At 42.6% G+C, this 19,069-nt stretch overlaps 1 protein-coding gene across 1 annotated transcript in view; it reads right to left on the bottom strand.

Annotated features, from left to right (window-relative positions):
* LOC148138232 (putative G protein-coupled receptor 139) overlaps positions 1-18,811 on the bottom strand; it is a 99,452-nt gene extending 80,641 nt beyond the window's left edge. Inside the window, exons 1-4 of the mRNA XM_087981897.1 lie at positions 18,739-18,811; positions 18,651-18,655; positions 11,457-11,518; positions 5,143-5,201 (exon numbers count right to left, since the gene is read on the bottom strand). Coding sequence (XP_087838023.1) covers positions 5,143-5,201; positions 11,457-11,518; positions 18,651-18,655; positions 18,739-18,811 — 199 coding nt within the window. The remainder of the gene's footprint in view (positions 1-5,142; positions 5,202-11,456; positions 11,519-18,650; positions 18,656-18,738) is intronic.
* Between the last annotated feature and the right edge of the window lie 258 nt (positions 18,812-19,069).

Below are 19,069 nucleotides of genomic sequence, written 5' to 3'. Positions count from 1 at the left end.
AGGATCTGAGGAGCATAAGTTGGGAGCATAGGCTGTCAGGGAAGGATGTCGTGGAAATGTGGAACTTTTTCAAGGAACAGATACGACGTGTCCTTGACATGTATGTACCTGTTAGGCAGGAAAGAGATGGTCGTGTGAGGGAACCTTGGTTGACGAGGGAGGTTGAATGTCTTGTAAAGAGGAAGAAGGGGACTTACATAATGTTGAGGAAACAAGGTTTAGACAGAGCATTGGAGGGGTACAGAATAGCCAGAAGGGAGCTGAAGAAAGGGATTAGGAGAGCTAAGAGAGGGCATGAAAAATCTTTGGCGGATAGGATCAAGGATAACCGACCAGAGGGGAGGCCATGTTTCTCACATACGTATTTTATGCATATGTGAGAAACATGAGAATGACGAGAACGAGGGTAGGTCCGATCAAGGACAGTAGTGGGAGACTGTGCATTGAGTCGGAAGAGATAGGAGAGGTCTTGAATGAGTACTTTTCTTCAGTATTTACAAAAGAGAGGGACCGTATTGTTGAAGAGGAGAGTGTGAAGCGGGCTGGTAAGCTAGAGGAGTTACTTGTTAGGAAGGAAGATGTGTTGGACATTTTGAATAACTTGAGGATAGACAAGTCCCCCGGGCCTGACGGGATATATCCTAGGATTATGTGGGAAGCAAGAGAGGAAATTGCAGAGCCGTTGGCAATGATCTTTTCGTCATCACTGTCAACAGGGGTGGTACCAGGGGACTGGAGAGTGGCGAATGTTGTGCCCCTGTTCAAAAAAGGGAATAGGGATAACCCCGGGAATTACAGGCCAGTTAATCTGACTTCGGTGGTAGGCAAAGTAATAGAAAGGGTACTGAGGGATAGGATTTATGAGTATCTGGAAAGACACTGCTTGATTAGGGACAGCCAGCACGGATTTGTGAAGGGTAAGTCTTGCCTCACAAGTCTTATTAAATTCTTTGAGGAGGTGACCAAGCATGTGGATGAGGGTAGAGCAGTGGATGTAGCGGATTTTAGTAAGGCATTTGATAAGGTTCCCCATGGTAGGCTTATGCAGAAAGTCAGGAGGCATGGGATAGAGGGAAATTTGGCCAATTGGATAGAAAACTGGCTAACCGGTCGAAGTCAGAGAGTGGTGGTAGATGGTAAATATTCAGCCTGGAGCCCAGTCACAAGTGGAGTTCTGCAGGGATCAGTTCTGGGTCCTCTGCTGTTTGTAATTTTTATTAATGACTTGGAAGAGGGAGTCGAAGGGTGGGTCAATAAATTTGCAGATGATACGAAGAGTGGTGGAGTTGTGGATAGTGAGGAGGGCTGTTGTCGGCTGTAAAGGGACTTAGATATGATGCAGAGCTGGGCTGAGGAGTGGCAGATGGAGTTCAACCCTGTCAAGTGTGAGATTGTCCATTTTGGAAGGACAAATAAGAATGTGGAATACAGGGTTAACGGTAAGGTTCTTCGTAAGGTGGAGGAGCAGAGGGATCTTGGGGTCTTTGTTCATAGATCTTTGAAAGTTGCCACTCAGGTGGCGAGAGCTTGTAAGAAGGCCTATGGTGTATTAGCGTTCATTAGCAGAGGGATTGAATTCAAGAGTCATGAAGTGATGTTACAGCTGTACAGGACTTTGGTTAGGCCACATTTGGAGTACTGTGTGCAGTTCTGGTCGCCTCACTTTAGGAAAGATGTGGAAGCTTTGGAGAGGGTGCAGAGAAGATTTACCAGGATGTTGCCTGGAATGGATTAGGGACAGCCAGCACTGTCGTACGAGGATAGTTTGAGAATGCTAGGCTTTTTCTCATTGGAACAGAGAAGGATGAGGGGTGACTTGATAGAGGTTTATAAGATGATCAGGGGAATAGATAGAGTAGACAATCAGAAACTTTTCCCCCGGGTACAACAGAGTGTTACAAGGGGACATAAAGTTAAGGTGAAGGGTGGAAGGTATAGGGGAGATGTCAGGGGTAGGTTCTTTACCCAGAGAGTGGTGGGGGCATGGAATGCGCTGCCTATGGGAGTGGCAGAGTCAGAATCATTGGCGAACTTTAAGTGGCAATTGGATATGTACATGGATGGGTGCTTAAGCTCGGACAAATGTTCGGCACAACATCGTGGGCCGAAGGGCCTGTTCTGTGCTGTATTGTTCTATGTTCTATGTTCTATGTATGAATGTGAATAAATCTCCAGGTATATCTAAGAATACTGCCAGCAACGAGAGAAGAAGTTAGGAGGGCCCTGGCTGATGCTTGCGCGTCACCATTAACCATGCATGACGCCCTGGAAGACTGCAGGGTAGCAAATGTTGTGTTTTCAATCAGGAAGGGCTGAAAAGTAAACTTGGGAATGGTAGGCCAGTAAGCCCTGCATCAGTGCTAGATTAGTTCCTTAAGAGTGATCTAAGAGATGAAATATACTAGCATTTGGAATGACAAGATTGCAATAGGAGTCGTTAGCATGGCTTTAGGTGTGGGAGATCATCCCTGACAAATGTACAAATGGCTAGGCACGTTGACAAGGGCGGCATACGTATTTTAAGACCACTGATATGATTGTTCATGGGAGGTTGTTTTGGAAACTTATAGTGCATGGAATCTGGGGCATTTGGTAAACTGGATACACAACTGACGGTTGGAAGCAGTGGACAACAGTGGATGGATACCTGTCGGTTTGGAGGACTGTGACTCGAGGTCATTGCTGGGTCCATGGCTGTTTGTTACCTATATCGATTATTTACATGAGAATGCACAGGGCATTATAAGTAAGCTTGCAGATTACACTAAAACAGGCATTGTCGTGGATTGCGAGGAAAGTCATCGCAAAAAGAAGCACCATGACCAGCTGCAGAATTTGGCGGAGAAATAGGAAATGAAATTTAATATAGATAAGTGTGAGGTCTTCCATTTTCAAAAGTCAAATCATGGCCTGAGGGGTGCTGTGGAACAGAGGGTTCTTGGAGTTCAGTTTCACGGTTCTCTGAAAGTGGATTCACAGGTCGACAGATCAGTGAAGAAGACGTTCGGAAAAGTCATCATTCAGGACCATGAATATAGAAGTTGTGAAGTTATGTTGCAGTTCTATAGGATGTTAATGAGGCCAGAATTTGAGTGTTGTGTTCACATTTGTTCACGTTGCTAAAGGAAGCATGCTCATGGACTGGAAAGAGTGTCGGAGAATTTTACAAGGATTTTGTCAGGATTCCATTATCTGAATTGCAGTGTGAATTTAGAATAGCTGGGAATCATTTCGTTAGAGGATGGGAGACTGAGGGTGGGATCTTAGATAAGCGCATAAGATCATGAATAGCATGTTTAGGGTGAATTGACTCTTCCTTTATCCCGGGGTTGGAGAATCGAGTTCGACGGGGTTTCAGTTTAAGGCTCGAGGGGAAAGAATAGAAGGGAACCTGAGGGATTTTGTTTCAAACAAAAGGTAGTATGCATATGGAATAAGCTGCTTGCGGAAGTGGAAGTGGTTGAGGTGGGTACATTAGCCACTTTTAAAAGCAATTTAGAGAAATGCACGAGTAGTAAATGATTAGAAGTATTTCGGCCACGGGCAGGGAAATAGGGTTCGTGTGGATGGACAGTTTGCTCGGCATGGACCAGTTTGGGCCAAAGTACCTGCCACCATGCTCTCAGACTCTATTAGGCTTCGAAGTAAAACAACAACAACAATAGTAACAATAGTTATAATAATAATAACAATATTATTATTATTATTATTATTATTATTATTATTATTAGTTTATCGCTTATCCCATAATGTCCATTGCCTTGCTCATCATTGTCACTCAAATGTCTATTTTAGATCTTTTTACAAAAATCACGCATGGAATATGAGCATTAGTAATTATTCGAGGGAGAGAGTGTGTGAAGAGATAAGGGAAACTAAAGAAAACGTGGAGGGAGAAGCGTCCTGAAACAGTAAAGAGACAAAAACAAAGAGACAGCGACCACTGCCGTGTTTTGTTGCTGATATTGCCAAAGGAAGGATAATTCTTCAGTGGGGTGCAACAAGACCTGGGGGGTGGCAGACGATGGAGAGAGAAGAGGAGATCACAGAGATAGGGTCTGTCTGCAACCACTGCACTATTGTCTTCACTAACTCTCATTCCTGTTCGTTTATGGGACGAAGGCGTCTCAAGCCAGCCTGCCAATTTTCTCCTAACCCTAGGAGAAAATTAGAAGCTGAAGATTGGTGGTGAGTTCCTTCTTGAGCCACTGCCATAGATAATCTGATAATAAAATGTCAGGGAAGAAATTCCAGGATTCTGACCCGGTGAGAGAGAAGAAATGGTCAATAAATTTACAAGTCAGCGTGGAGAGTGGCTTGGAGGACAAATTTGATATGGAGTGGAGTCCTATGTCTCCACCATGGCTGTTATTCTTGATTAAATTGACCAAGTGTTTGGAAGGTGCTGTCGATTGTAAACTTTTTGTTACATTTCCGAGAGGTGGTAGGGGTGCATATAGTAAGGACTCTAAACTGTGATGCAATGAAGTTGGCAATTTTGGAGCTAATACCTATAATTATGCATCGAACATTTCTGAACATTGCCTCCCAATTGCAATATATTCATAGTGGTCACAATCTGAAATCAGATATATGCCACAGAATTTGAGCAACTAAGTGAACAGCCTTAATCATGATTGTAAAGCAGTGTGTTAAGGCCAATTGAGGTGTGCACAACCAATGTGGCCCCAGATGATAGAAACTGCAAATCGCTTCAGGCCCAACCTCATATGGATATTTATGTGCAGGAATTATTAAATATCATGATGGCAATAACTGAGAAACAACATGCGTTTATCGAGCAACTCGATTTCATCTTTTTTCACATCCTCCAACTGTGCACACCCTTGCTCTTAATTGTCAATCAAGGCACAACAGCGAAAAGAGACATGAGAAGTTCATTGATGCTGGCAATCAGGAGCCGCGGATTTCACCAAACAAAATGCGATTAACAGATGAATTGTGAAGACAAGATTTGTCTCAGCCACTGATACAATGAACATAGCATATTTCATGTGGTGGTGGGGGTGTGTTGCGGGGCTTGCAAACTGTCGATTGCAGCTATGATATTTCAGCAGCGGGAAGGGCGGTAACGTAGACCAAGGGCTGAAAGGGAGGTGAATCACTGACTTAATAACTTACCTTTAGCGTCGGGGTCCTCTACTTTTGATTCAACATCAGCAAAAGCTCCATCAAGGGGGCTGACAGGAAGATGAATCATTGATTTAAAAAAATTATGTCCAATGTGGGGGCCCTCCATTTTTGTTTCAGCAGGAGGAAGTGGGTTCGGGTCGACCAAGGGGGCTGACAGATAGGTGAATCACTGAGTTAAAAGCTTAACTTGTGAATAGGTGGAGCGCACGCTGAGAATGAGCCATCACGGGACTGCTGAGAAAAATTAAGTAATATATTTGGGTGGTTGCATTACCTAAAACAGTACTTAGACAGTGTCTCTCACCCGTGGATTTATTAATGCCCTTCGTGAGGGTTTGAAATAATTCAGCAGAAGGATGGGAACTTACACTGTTACTCCAGCATACAAGAGTGTGAGAGCATTGACGTCATAAATGAGTTTTAAAGGTGGCAAGAGTACAGCAGCAAGGAGGAAGATGGTTTGAAGGGTGTCTAATTCAACACCAGGAGTATCCAGAATAATATGGGTAAATTTGCAGCGTGGGTTGGTACCTGGGACTTCGATGTTGGAGACATTTCAGAGACATGGGTAGAGCAAGGACAGGAATGGTTGTTGAAGGTTCCTGGATTTAAATGTTTCAGTACAAACAGAGAGAGATGTAAAAGAGGCAGAGGTCTGGCATTGTTAATTAAGGACAGTAGTACGATGATAGAAAGGACGTTTGATGATCACTCGTCTCTTGAGGTAGTATGGGCTGAGAGTAGAAACGTTGGGAGTTTTCTATCTGCCTCAAAATATTTTCAGAGATGTCGAGGAACCAATAGCGAAGATAGTTGTGGAGCGAGAGTAAGTGTGTAGCTGTTATGGGGGCTTTAACTTTCTGAATATTGAATGGGCTGTGGATTAGATTAGATTAGATTAGATTACTTACAGTGTGGAAACAGGCCCTTCGGCCCAACAAGTCCACACCGACCCGCCGAAGCGTAACCCACCCATACCCCTACATTTACCCAACACTACGGGCAATTTAGCATGGCCAATTCACCTGACTTGCACATCTTTGGACTGTGGGAGGAAACCGGAGCCCCCGGAGGAAACCCACGCAGACACGGGGAGAACGTGCAAACTCCACACAGTCAGTCGCCTGAGTCGGGAATTGAACCCGGGTCTCTGGCGCTGCGAGGCAGCAGTGCTAACCACTGTGCCACCGTGCCGCCCACATAGAAACAGGGATAGAAACATGGATAGAAACAGGGAAGTAATGGTCACCCTGTGGGAGTTTTCTATGGACCTCGGAATAGTTCCAGAGATGCAGAGGAAAATATAGCAAAGAAAATTCTGGATAGGAGCGATAGTAACAGAGTAGTTATTATGGAGGACTTTAACTTGCTAAATATCATTTGGAAATACTATAGTTCGAGTACTTTAGTTGGGTCATTTTTTGTCCAATGTGTGTAGGGCGGTTTTCTGACACAGTACGTGGACAAACCAAAAGGGGTGAGGCCCCATTGAATTTGGTGGTGGATAATGAACCGGGCCATGTGTTAGATTTGGCGTTAGGTGAGTACTTTGGTGATAGAGATGACAATTCAAATATGTTTACTTTAGTGATGGGAAGGGACATTATTGTAACGCAGGGCACGAATTATTGCTGGGAGAAAGGCAATTGTGATGCGACTAGCTAAGAATTAGGATGCCTAGGAGGTGAAAGGAAACTGGAGGGAATGGCATAATTTGAATGTGAAGTTTATTCAAGGAACATCTACTGCGTGTCCTTGGTAGATACATACTTGTCAGGCAGGAATGAAGTGGTCGAGCGAGGGAGCCACTTTATTCGAAAGAAGTTGAAACTCTTGTCAATAAGAAGATGAAGACTTATGTGGCAATTAGACACAGTGGGACAGTGGTTAGCACTGCTGCATCACAGCGCCAGAGACCCGGGTTCAATTCCCACCGCGGGCAACTGTCTGTGTGGAGTTTGCACATTCTACCTGTGCCTGCGTGTGTTTGCTCCGGTTTCCTCCCACAGCCCAAAGATGTGCAGGTTAGGCGAATTGGCTGTGCTAAATTGCCCATAGTGTTAAGTGCAGGGGTAAATGTATGGGAATGGTTCTGGGTGTGTTGCCTCTTCGGAGGGTCGGTGTGGGCTTGTTGGACCGAAGGGCCTGTTTCAACACTGTAAGCAATCTAAAGAAAGTTAAATTATTCGTGAATGCACAGTTGAGATGATGGAGAGTTACAACTTAGCCAGGACAGACCTAAAGAAAGAGCCAAGTAGAGCCAGGAGGGGTCATCGGATGTCGTTGGTTGATAGAATCAAGGAAAACCCTAAAACTTTCCAAAGATAGATCAGGAATGAAAGAAAGACAAGCGCAAAATTAGGGCCAACCAAAGATAGCAGTAAGAAGTTGTGCGTGGACTCAGAGGAGATGGGAATACGCTAAATGAAAATTTTTCCTCAGTATTCATACTGCTGGAAGGCAATGTTGTTGTGGGAAATACAGACTACAAGACTAGACGCGATTGAGTTTCACAAGGAGGAAGTGTTAGCAATTCTGGAAAGTGCGAAAATAGATAAGTCCCCTGGTCCGATGGGATTAATCCTATGATTCTCTGGGAAGCCAGAGAGGATATTACAGAGCTTTCGGTTTTGATCTTTTTGTCGTCACAGTATAAAGGAGTAGTGCCAGAAGACTTGACAACACCGCTGCCTCACAGCGCCAGAGACCCAGGTTCAACTCCCGCCTCAGGCGACTCTCTGTGTGGAGTTTGCACATTATCCCCGTGTCTGCGTGGGTTTCCTCCGGGTGCTCCGGTTTCATCCCACAATCCAAAAAAAAAATCTGCAGGTTAGGTGAATTGGCCATGCTAAATTGCCCGTAGTGTTAGGTGAAGGGGTAAATGTAGGAGTATGGTATGGTATATGCTTCGGCGGGTCGGTGTGGATTTGTTGGGCCGAAGGGCCTGTTTCCACACTGTAAGTAATCTAATCTAATCTAATAAAACAGCAAATGAGGAGTAACGACAATCATTTTAATTATATACCAGCAAGCCTTACTTTGGTGGAGGGCAAAATATTGGAAAAGGTTATAAGATAGGACGTATTTCGAACTCGAGAGGAAGAAGTTCATTAGGGATAGTCAACACGGTTTTGTGAAAGGTAGGTCGTGCCTCATAAACCGTTGAATTCTTTTAGATGGTGACCAAACAGGTGGATGAGGGTGAAGCAGTTTATCTCATACATACGGATTGCAGTAGGGCATGTGATAAGTTTCCCCAGGGTAGGTTATCGCAAAAAAACAAGAGGAGGCAAGGAATGGAGGGTGATTTAACGGCTTGGATGAGAAATTCGCTAGCTGAAAGAAGACGGAGGTGGTGGTTGATGGGAAATGTTCATCCTGGAGTTCAGTTACTCGTGGTGTACCGCAAGGATCTGTTTTGGGGCCATTGCTGTTTGTCATTTCTATAAGCGACAGAGATGAGGGCGTAGAAATATGGGTTAGTAAATTTGCTGATGACACTAATGTCAGTGGAGTTGTGGATAGTGCTGAAGGATGCTGCAGATTATAAAGGGACATATATAAGCTGCAGAGCTGCGCTGAGAGATGGAAAATGGAATTGAAAGTAGAACGGTGTTAGGTGTTTCAGTTTGAACGGAGCAACAGGAAAAATGTGCACTGGGCTAATGGTATGATTCTTGCTAGTTTAGATGAGCAGAGAAATCTCGGTGTCCGTGTACATAGATCCCTGAAAGTGGCCACCCAGGTTAATAGGATTGTTAAGAAGGCATACGGTCTGTTAGCTTTCATTGGTGGAGGGATTTAGTTTGGAGCCACGAGGTCATTCTGCAGTTTTACAAAACTCTGATGTGGCGGAATTTGAAGTATTGTATATAGTTCTGGTCACTACACTATAGGAAGGTTCTGGAGGCTTTGGAAAGGGTTCAGAGGAGATTTGATAGGATGTTGCCTGGTATGGAGGGAAGGTATTATGAGGAAAGGCTGAGGGACCTGAGGCTATTTTCGTTAGAGACAAGAAGGTGGAGACGTGACTGAATTGAAACATAAAAGATGATCAGAGAGTGAGATAAAGTGGGCAGTGAGAGCCTTTTTCTTCAGATATTAATGCTAGCACGAGGAGTAATAGCTTCAAATAGAAGGGTAATAGATATATTTCAGATGTCAGAGGTAGTTTCTTCACTCAGAGAGTAGTAAGGGCATAAACACATTGCCTGCAGCAGTAGTAGACTCGCCAACTTTAAATGGTAATTGCATTACCATATAGATGAGAATGGAATAGCGTTAGAGAGATAGGCTTCAGATTGGTTCCATGATTTGGCGCAACATCAACGGTCGAAGGGCCGTTGCGCTATAGTGTGTAATGTTGTATGTGGTCCAGGATAGGTCATTCGTGGATATTCATTGAATCTGATACTCTGAAGGATACACGATGCTGTCTCCATCTTTTCCAAATTAAAGAAAACAGCACAAAACGTTGCAGAATTGAACTGGACGGCTCATTCGTGGAACATGTGTTGGATTGGTGCGACTATTACTGGACACAAAATCCAGTACCACCAAGCTCATTATCTGAGGGCCTGTCTTTGTATCTCACCATGGCGAATGATAAAATTTGAATCATATTCAAGCAGTATAATGTCAACTATGAAATATTGTTGATCAACATTCTGTTTGTGGGTAGCAGGGCTGGAGCATTTTTCATGGAAAGAATGTCGACTTTCAAAATGTCCTTCAGGAAAAGAAACCTGTTATCCTTACTTGGTCTGGTTTATATTTGAGTCCAGACTCACAGGAATGCGGTTCACTCTTAAGAGCCCTATGAATAATTAAGGTTCAGGAATAAATGCTGACTTTGCGAGCGCCGCTTGTGTTGTGTGAACAATTATTGCACACTTGAACGAATTGATTATAAGCATGCTTCATTCTGAAGCAAGTCGAATGAATTTTGTTCCTAAGGAGAATGAATAACCTGAAAATGCCTTTCTGAATGTATGGAAGTTATTATGGCAGTCATGTAGTTAACTTAATGTTGCAACGTATGTCCGGGATCATGTTACAGCATCCAGGTAGTGGTAGTGCATTGTGAAGAATAGTTCAATCACTGGGACGTTAGCTACTGTGGAAGATGTTGGTGTTGTAATGTGATAGGCTAAGTGTGATGGAGCGAACCAGTGTGGCAGACGATGATTAGTTTAGAAAGATACAGCAAGCCAGCACAATTGGCTATGCTAATATTAGCCGATAGGCGCGAGTACAACAAATTGTATAAACTGGAGGAGAACAAAGAAATTGTGCGCAGTCATTTTTCTGGCTGCCACAGCTTTGATTTTGCAAGATGACTGTTTAACTTCGTGAGGGATTTTCTGTGTCTCTTGTCTTTATTTACAGAACATTGAGTGATTCTTCCACAACAAAGTTGTGGAGGTCATTTGAGGAGAGATGGATATTTCATTCCTTCATTTGCAGTACCTGGCTCTACCATTACAAAAAACCATGAAGGACAGTACAGCTCTCAGCATCCACTGACTATTTTTTGCTGCGCTATGAGCTACCTGGTGAATGAATGCTTTTAGATGACAACACAGGGTATCCTGCAGTTAATAATGGAAAGAAAGCCAAGCACAACATGGACAGAATAAATGAAATTATGGCCGTTCTGGACACTGGGTAGGTAGATCACTGTGGGTAAATTCTCGAGGTCTGCTTCCAAATATGCTTCTGAATTGGAGTTCAGTCACCAGGAGAGATACATCGAATGGAAGTGGGAGAAGGCTGAGATGGAGAAAGAGGACAATGTCATTCAGTATTGGTTGTGTACCCTGCATGCGAAAGTGAGCTGGAAGCTCGTTTAGTCATGCCACGCAACGTTTCTGTAGATATACATTCGGAAAGGAAAGTCACAGCAAAACCAATCGGAAAAGCGAAATTTATTTAGATGCTATTGTTAATGTATAAACAAAGACAGCAGAATTTAGTTACAAGGTTTGGAAAACTTAGCAGAATAAGCGATACACAGTAACTGTAATAAAAATAAAAAGACTGTTCCAGTACACATAAAATCCCTTGCACACAGTCCTCGGCAGAAAAGGAAAATTCAGAAATGGATTCACACATGATTTTGCCCATCTAGGAGGAAAAAAATAAATTCATAGAAATTTCAAAGAGTAGTACCCAGGAGATCTTCTCTGAAACTTCCAGTCTTGTTGGCAACCACTGAAAGCTACACTGAAAAACCTAAAACCCAGAAATCCTGATCTGTGAGATCTGGCAACATCCATTCAGACTATTAAACAACTCCAGACCTCCTAGCCTGTTGACTCGTGTCGTTGTAGTCGCCTTCTCGTCGCTTTGTCTTCGAACCAACCTTAAAAAAAACAGAGAAAATAATTTCTCAAAATCACAACCTCCCCACAGTTTTCAAGCTTCTACATAATCCCTATTCTTTTGGAATGTCTTCAAAATTCCACATGGTCTCTATAATATTGTGCGGAATTCCAAATTCCTATTTTGGGGATAAGCAAGCTTCCACATATTTCGTGTTATGTGAGATACTATTCCCATTTCCATATGTTCCTGTGACTTTCGAGCGTATTCCCACATAGAAGTCTTTCAGTCGTTTCTGAGTGCATCTCAATTTTTTTTCCTGATACCCCTTTTAATTTACATGGCGTTGCGATACCCACGTTTTCCTATTATTTAAGACTGTATTTCCATTTTCATATGCTCACTTTCTTTTTGGCAGGATTCAACCTTCAGTATGTCGTTGCTATTTAGACAATCTTCCAACCTCCACATATTCCTGTTAATTTGATAAGTATTCCAACTTCCACATGATCCCTGTTATTTCAGACAGCATTCCAAGTTCCAAAGTTCCGTACATTTTAAGACAGACATTTCCACATGTTCCTGTTATTTTAGATAATATTGACATTACAATTCTTACACATTAAGTTGTCGCTTTAATTTCGTACAGTATTCAAACTTCAAAGTGCTCCCTGCTATTTTTGAAATTATTCCGATTTCTAAATGTCCATCTTATGTTCTATTGTGTAGGAGACATTTTCAATAGTAATGTTAAGTGCTGTGTTCAGCAGCAAAATTTGAACTTTATTTGGAGCTCCTGACCAACGCAGTGTGGGAGAGACCAGTGTACACAGGCTGTAAGACATTCCCCCTCCGCTTCCAATAAAGAATGGTATATGTACATAGTCCGCGTTACAAAACTTATATGCAAAATTGACGTCAGCTCTTGCCACTTCCCCTCTATACGTTATGCGCCTGTCCAAACACTTACTAGCTGTATCGTACTATGGGTGCAGTTTGATCATTTTCCGGATGTGATAACGACTATGTAATATTACAATATTGTCTCCTTACAATGCTGTTGTCCTCTAATGCTCTTTCACGAAGTTATCTGCTAATACCCCCCATTTTTCGTCATTCTGTCCATGATTTATTCTACTGGTCAAATGCCCTCCAGTCATACTTGTATACATCATTTGTCATTCAGTATCCCTTTGCTGATGGTCTGCGAACATTTCTCTGTTATCTATATCTATTGGTCGAAAGGAATTCAGCTAGTTCCGTAACGTTTGTTCATTAGTTGCACTTGCAATATCAAAACACTTACGTTTATAATATGCAACGACAATTAATCAAAAACATTTGAATATGTTGGGACCAGTATTTTCCTTCTTCAGTTAACGAAGTAACAACTTTTCTTTTTCCCACTGGAATTTCCTTGAGGCACTTTATGAACTTACCTGATTGTCATGGGCATGAAGCCAAGTTTCTAACTGTGGAAATTACTGTCTCCGATAACAATTCTCTTCAGCCAGAGGAAGCTTCACCGGACTGTGTTCCCGCTTCTGAACGCCATTGTTGTTTTGGACAATGCACATGGTTATTTCGGACAGCATCCACACTTCCACATGTCCATGCTATTTTGGATTGCATTCACAATTCTGCTCCGTTGGACAGGACCTTCAGCTGTGACTACCCATCTCCTACACTTCTCCCTTCACCCCTTCCCCTCTTTTTTCAAATAAATAATGCATTGATACCGCAGTACGTGTAAAACTTGCATATCTAAAATAAAAATAAAATCTACGCATGTTGAAGATCAGGAACAAAAGCTCGACTAATCAAATTCTCTAGAATTGAAATATCAGCTGGTTTCTTCTCACAGATGCTATCAGACTTGCTGAATTCCATGAGACATTTTTCTCCTTCCAAGTCTAATTTACCGTTCATGTCATGTGCAAAACCTGGAGGCATTTTTGACTTCAGTACACAAATCCAAACAACTTGTGCTTCTCCTTACTGTTTCTAAGCTCTACCAAAACTTATTGTGTGCAATCTGAGCTGTGGTATGCTTATTGGTAAATTAGGGCAAGATATTTATCGAGGTCTATCCTGACGTTCAGATCATCTTTCTGCCTCCATTTCATTCATCTCAAGAGGAATAATGAGATTTTCTGTCAAAGTCCCCAACTTTGGCGGAGTGGAGAATGACAATGACCACTGCCATGATGTGTATTCCTCGAGATGTGAGGAATTGCTCTATTATAAGTGGCAAATTCGGAGCAGGCAGGTATGCTTTTGTTCTGTCACGAGGTCCACACAGTTTCCGATGGAAGAAAAAGACCTGTTTGTTCAGCTACCCATCCAGGAGCATCCATAATCATGCCCTCAGCGCGAGATAGCAGAGATCGTGGGAAGTTCGATCTTTGTGCAAATAACGTATGTTCAGAATAGCAAAGATCAGAAACAAACATATCCCATGATAAAAGATGAAAGCTTTAATCTAAAACTGTTTATTGTATCACATTTCAATGACAATGGCCTTCTTTTTCTATAAATTCTGTGAGCATGACCTTAACCTCTACAAGCACCTGATGACTGAGTTGTGCTCCGAACGCTAGTTGTTCCATATAAACTTGGAATCAAACGTGTGATTTTTAACTATGTTCGGATTGATTACTTTCCTATCTGCCTTTTCTGAAGCATTTTCCCCTTTCCCATTATAAGTTTTAGTGCGCATTTTGTATGATTAAGAATGAGTCTGAAATCGACACAATCCCTGAATGACATCGGATATTGATACTTGGAAGAATTTGCGAATCCATGATCAAGGACTTGATAGCGCAGCATTTAGAAAGCAGTGGCAAGATTGGACAGAGTGAGCACAGGTTTGTGAAGGGGAAATCATGCTTGACAAATCAGTTGGAAGTCTATGAAGGTGTAACTGGTAGAGTTGACAAGGAGGAGTCAGTTCCATGTGGTGCATTTGGACTAGCAGAAAACATTTGACAAAGTCAAGAGTTTATGGTGCAAGAGTAAAGAACATGGGATTGGGGGAGTATATTGACATGTGTAGAAATCTAGTTTGTAGAGAGGAAACAAAGAATAGGAATTCAAATTGGCAGGCAGTAAACTGATGGAGTGGCACAAGAATCAGTGCCGGAACCACAGCTATTCACAACGTGTACTAATGATTTAGATGTGGGAAAAGTAACAATTCAAAGATTGCAGAATATGCCAAGTCTGGTGGGAGAGTGAAAAGTGATGAGAATGCGGAATTCCTTCAGCAGGATATGAACACTTTGGTTGAACGTGTAAATCAGTTGCAGATGCAGCATAACTTGGATGAATGTGAGGTTATTCATTTTGGAAGCAAAAACAAAAAGTGAGATAACAACCTGATTGGCTGTAAAGTGGAAGTGGAGATGGTGTCGAGGGACTTGGATTCCTTGTGCACCAGTTACTGCAGGTAAGTGTGCAGGTGCAGCAGGCAGTACACAAGGCGAGTGGTATGTTGGCCTTCATTGCAAGAATTTTCAAGTACAGAAGCAGAGATGTGTTCTTGCAGTTATACAGGGCCTCGAATACTTTGTGCAGTGTTTGTCTTCTTTTCTGACGAAGGATGCGCTTGTGTTCTGTCGACTGCACTAAATGTTTACCAGACTGATTCCGGGGATGGCAGAATGCATTCAACTTTTTGGCATCAACTACTTCTGAGGAAAGATTAACTAGGATAGGATTGATTTCGCTGTTCCAACGACTGAGGGTAGAATTTCACTGAAACTTTAAAAATTCTAACTGGACTAGACAGGGTATATGGAGAGAGGAGGTTAGCTGCAGTGGCTACATGTAGAAGCAGGGGACACAAGCTGATTTTTTTGTGTTAGCACATTTAGTACGGAGAAAAGGGGACATTTCTTCACCCAAAGACTGTTGTGCCCGTGGAATTCATTACGATCAGAAGTAGTTGATGCCAAAAAGTTGAATGTATTCAGGTGAAGGCAAGATACAGTACTTGTGGTGAATAGGATGAAAGGTTATGAGGTAAAAAGCAGGGTTGAGCTAGTGATTTGGACGTTCAGCCACGATAGTGATGAATGGCTGAGCAGGCCCGAAGGGCTGAATGTCCTCGCCCTTCTCCTAACTTCTATATTTCTATGATGGGCAACGTCTCAGGAACCATCACCACCATACTGCATATATCCTGTCTCACCGGAAGAACAGGCCCACCATGAGTGGTGGCACTATTGCATACATTTGGGAAAGAATTTATCTTGGGATTCCACATTATTCATTTCACAAACAAAAGAAAAGTCGTGTTAACCGGTAAAGGACAGTCCATGAATTATCCTGCTGATGGATGCCTGCAGCCCTACCCACGACTCCTCATTAATAAATCAGTAATCGTCAAAGATGAAAGCAAAATGATGAATATAGTGAGGGTCAAGCATTTAGACAAAGTAACATTGATTGATATTGCAATATCCATTGCCAAGTGTGTCTCCACAGGACAACCACGGACTGGGCAGGCTGAGGCATAAAAGACCAAGACTATTGAAAATAATGAGTGACCAGCACACAATCCTGACAGAGATGAAGTCCCATTCATTGTAAAGTTAGTTCCCATTGAGTTACATGTTGCTACATCTGGCGAAGTAGGGCATATGTATCGAGGATCAAGCAAATAAAAACAGGACACCTATGAGGCACCGTGGGCCGTCAGCAGGAGCAGAACTGCAGTCAACTGCAGTCATTTAATTCTGAGATTTGGTGGATTTTCGTCTCTAACAAGATGCCAATCTGGAATTTCTTTCTGATGTAGCTGTCAAGGCAACGAGACATGGATAGACCAGGGACAAGAATGATTACTGCAGGTTCCAGGGCCTTTATATCTCAGCAAGAACAGGTAATGAGGTTAAAGAGGGGGAGGTGTGGCAGTCTTAGTGAAGGACAGCACTACGTGGCAGAAAGGACGTTTGAGGAAACATCTACTGAGGTAGTATGGGCTAAGGATAGAAACAGCGAAGGAAAGGTCACCCATTGGGAGTTTTCTACAGACCTCGGAATAGTTCCAGAGATGCAGAGGAAAAGATAGCAAAGATAATTCTGGATAGAAGCGACAGCAGCAGAGTGGGGGGCGGGCTTTAATTTGCCAAATATCACTTGGAAATACTATAGTCCGAGTACTTTAAATATGTCAGTTATTTTTGTCCAATGTGTGCATGCCGGTTTTCTGTCACAGTGTGTAGGCAGGTCAACAAGGCGCGAGGCTGCAATGGATTTGATACTGGGTAATGAATCAGGACAGGTGTCAGATTTGGGGTTAGGTGAGAACTTTGGTGTTGGAGACCACAATTCAGTTATGTTCAGTTTATCGATGGAAAGGGATAGTTATATAATGCAGGGCAAGAGGCATAGCTGGGGAAATGCAATTATGAATGATTTGGAAAGGATTAGGATGAATAGGAAGGGGGCGGGGAACTGCAGGGGATGGGCAGAATTTAATTGTGAAGCTTGTTCAAGGTACAGCTAATGCAAGTCATGGATAGGTATGTACCTGTCAGGTAGATTGCAAGGGTTCGAGCGAGGGAGCCGTTGTTTACTAAACAAGTTGAAACTCATCATGAGGAATAAGAAGGCTCAGTTCGGGTAAGGATGAGACGTGAAGGCTCAGTTCGGGTAATTGAGAGTTATACGTTAGCCAGGAAGGACCCGAAGAGACAACTAAGAATAGCTAGGAGTGGACATGGCAGCTACGTCCAATGAAAACTCTAAAGCTTTCTTTCGATATGTCACGAATACAAGATGGACTAGAGTAAGTTTAGGTGCAATCAGGAACAATCGTGGAAAGTTGTGCCTGGAGTCAGAGAAGATAGGAGAAGTGCTTAATGAATATTTTTCTTCAGTATTCACACTGGAAAAATACGTTTTTGTCGAGGAGAGGCTACTTGACTAGATGGGATTGAGTTTCACAAAAAAACGAGGTGTTAGTAATTCTGAAAATTGTGAAAATAAATAAGTCACCTAGGCCGGATGGTAATTATCTTAGGAGTCTCTGGAAAGCCAGGGAGTACATTGCAGAACCTTTGCCTTTGACCTGTATGTAGTTATTGTCTACAGGAACAGTGCTAGAATTCTGGAGGATCGCAAATATTGTTCCTTTCATCAAGAAGGGGAGTAGAGGCAACCCTGATAGTTTTATAGCAGTGAGCGTTACTTCGTTTGTATGTGAAGTCTTGGAAAAGTTGTCAAGAGAAATGACTTATAATCATATAGGAAGGAATACGTTTATTAGAGGTAGGCAATACGGTATTGTGAAGGCTAGGTAGTGCCTTACAAGCCTTATTGAGTTCTTTGAGGAGGTGACCAAGCTGGTGGATGAGGGTCAAGCGGTTAGTATGGTGCATATGGATTTCAGTAAGTGTTTGATAGGGTTCCCCACGGTCGGCTATTGCACAAAATACGGAGGTATGGGATTGAGAATGATTTGCTGGTTTGGATCAGATATTGGCGAGCTGAAATAAGATGGAGGATGGTGATTGATGGGAGATGTGCATTGTGAAGTTCAGTTACTAGTGGTGTACTGCAAGGATCTGTTTCACGACAAATGCTGTTTGTCATTTTTTAAATAAACGACCTGGATGGGTACGGAGAAGGTTGAGTTGCTAACGTGCAGAGGACACTAAGATCGATGGAGTTGTGGATAGTGCCAAAGGATGTTGCAGGTTACAAAAGGACATAGATAGACTGCAGAGCTGGTCTAAGAGGTGGCAAATGAAGTTTAATGCAGAAAAGTGTGAAGTGATTCACATTAGAAGGAGCAACAGGAATACAGAGTATTGGAATAATCGTTCGATTCTTGGTTTCAATGATGAGCAGAGAGATCTTGGTGACAATGTGCATAGATCCCTGAAAATTGCCACCAAGGTTGGTGGGGTTGCTGAGAAGTTGTCTAAAATGTCTCAATTAATTCACCTCACAACCTTCTTGTCTCTAACGAAAACTGCCTCACGTCCGTCAGCCTTTCCTGGTAAGACAATCAGAGCGTGAGGAAAGTTTATCTGTGAAAGCCTTTTTCCTCGGATGATTGTGGCTCACACGAGGGAGCATTGTTTTGAAGTGAGAGATGAAAGATACAGGACAGATGTCAGACATAGTTTCTTTACTCAGAGGGTAGTAGGGGTGTGGAATACCCAGCCTGCAACAGAAAAAATCTTGGCAAAATTACGGGTATTTAAATGGTCATTGGATAAACATATGGATGAAAGTTGAATAGTTTACCTTCGATGGGCTTCAGATTGTTTTCACAGGCCGACGCATCATTGAGGGTCGCGGGCTTGTAATGCGCTGTCATGTTTAATGTTCGACGTTTTATGGTCTTGCAATCGTACTGTCTATAGATTTTTTTATCTTACTGTATATTCATTGACATCTTTGTTCATGCAAGTGATAATATTAGTACTTCTGAAATGCATGGCGAAGTGAAACAAAGAATGCTGCAAACATTAGCAGGCCTGAAGGTATTAGTGGAGAGCTATTAAGGTCCAGTACACCTTGTTCAGCAGAATTCTGTTCGGGGAATTTGACCTCATTGAGACAATTGTGGAACACC

The sequence above is a fragment of the Chiloscyllium plagiosum genome, unplaced genomic scaffold, assembly GCF_037043375.1.
Source record: "Chiloscyllium plagiosum isolate Xiang-an unplaced genomic scaffold, Cpla_swu_hap1 HiC_scaffold_41, whole genome shotgun sequence".
NCBI classification, from domain to species: Eukaryota; Metazoa; Chordata; class Chondrichthyes; order Orectolobiformes; family Hemiscylliidae; genus Chiloscyllium; species Chiloscyllium plagiosum.
The sequence above is the reverse complement of the archived record's forward strand: the minus strand, read 5'-3'. Positions and strand labels throughout refer to the sequence as shown.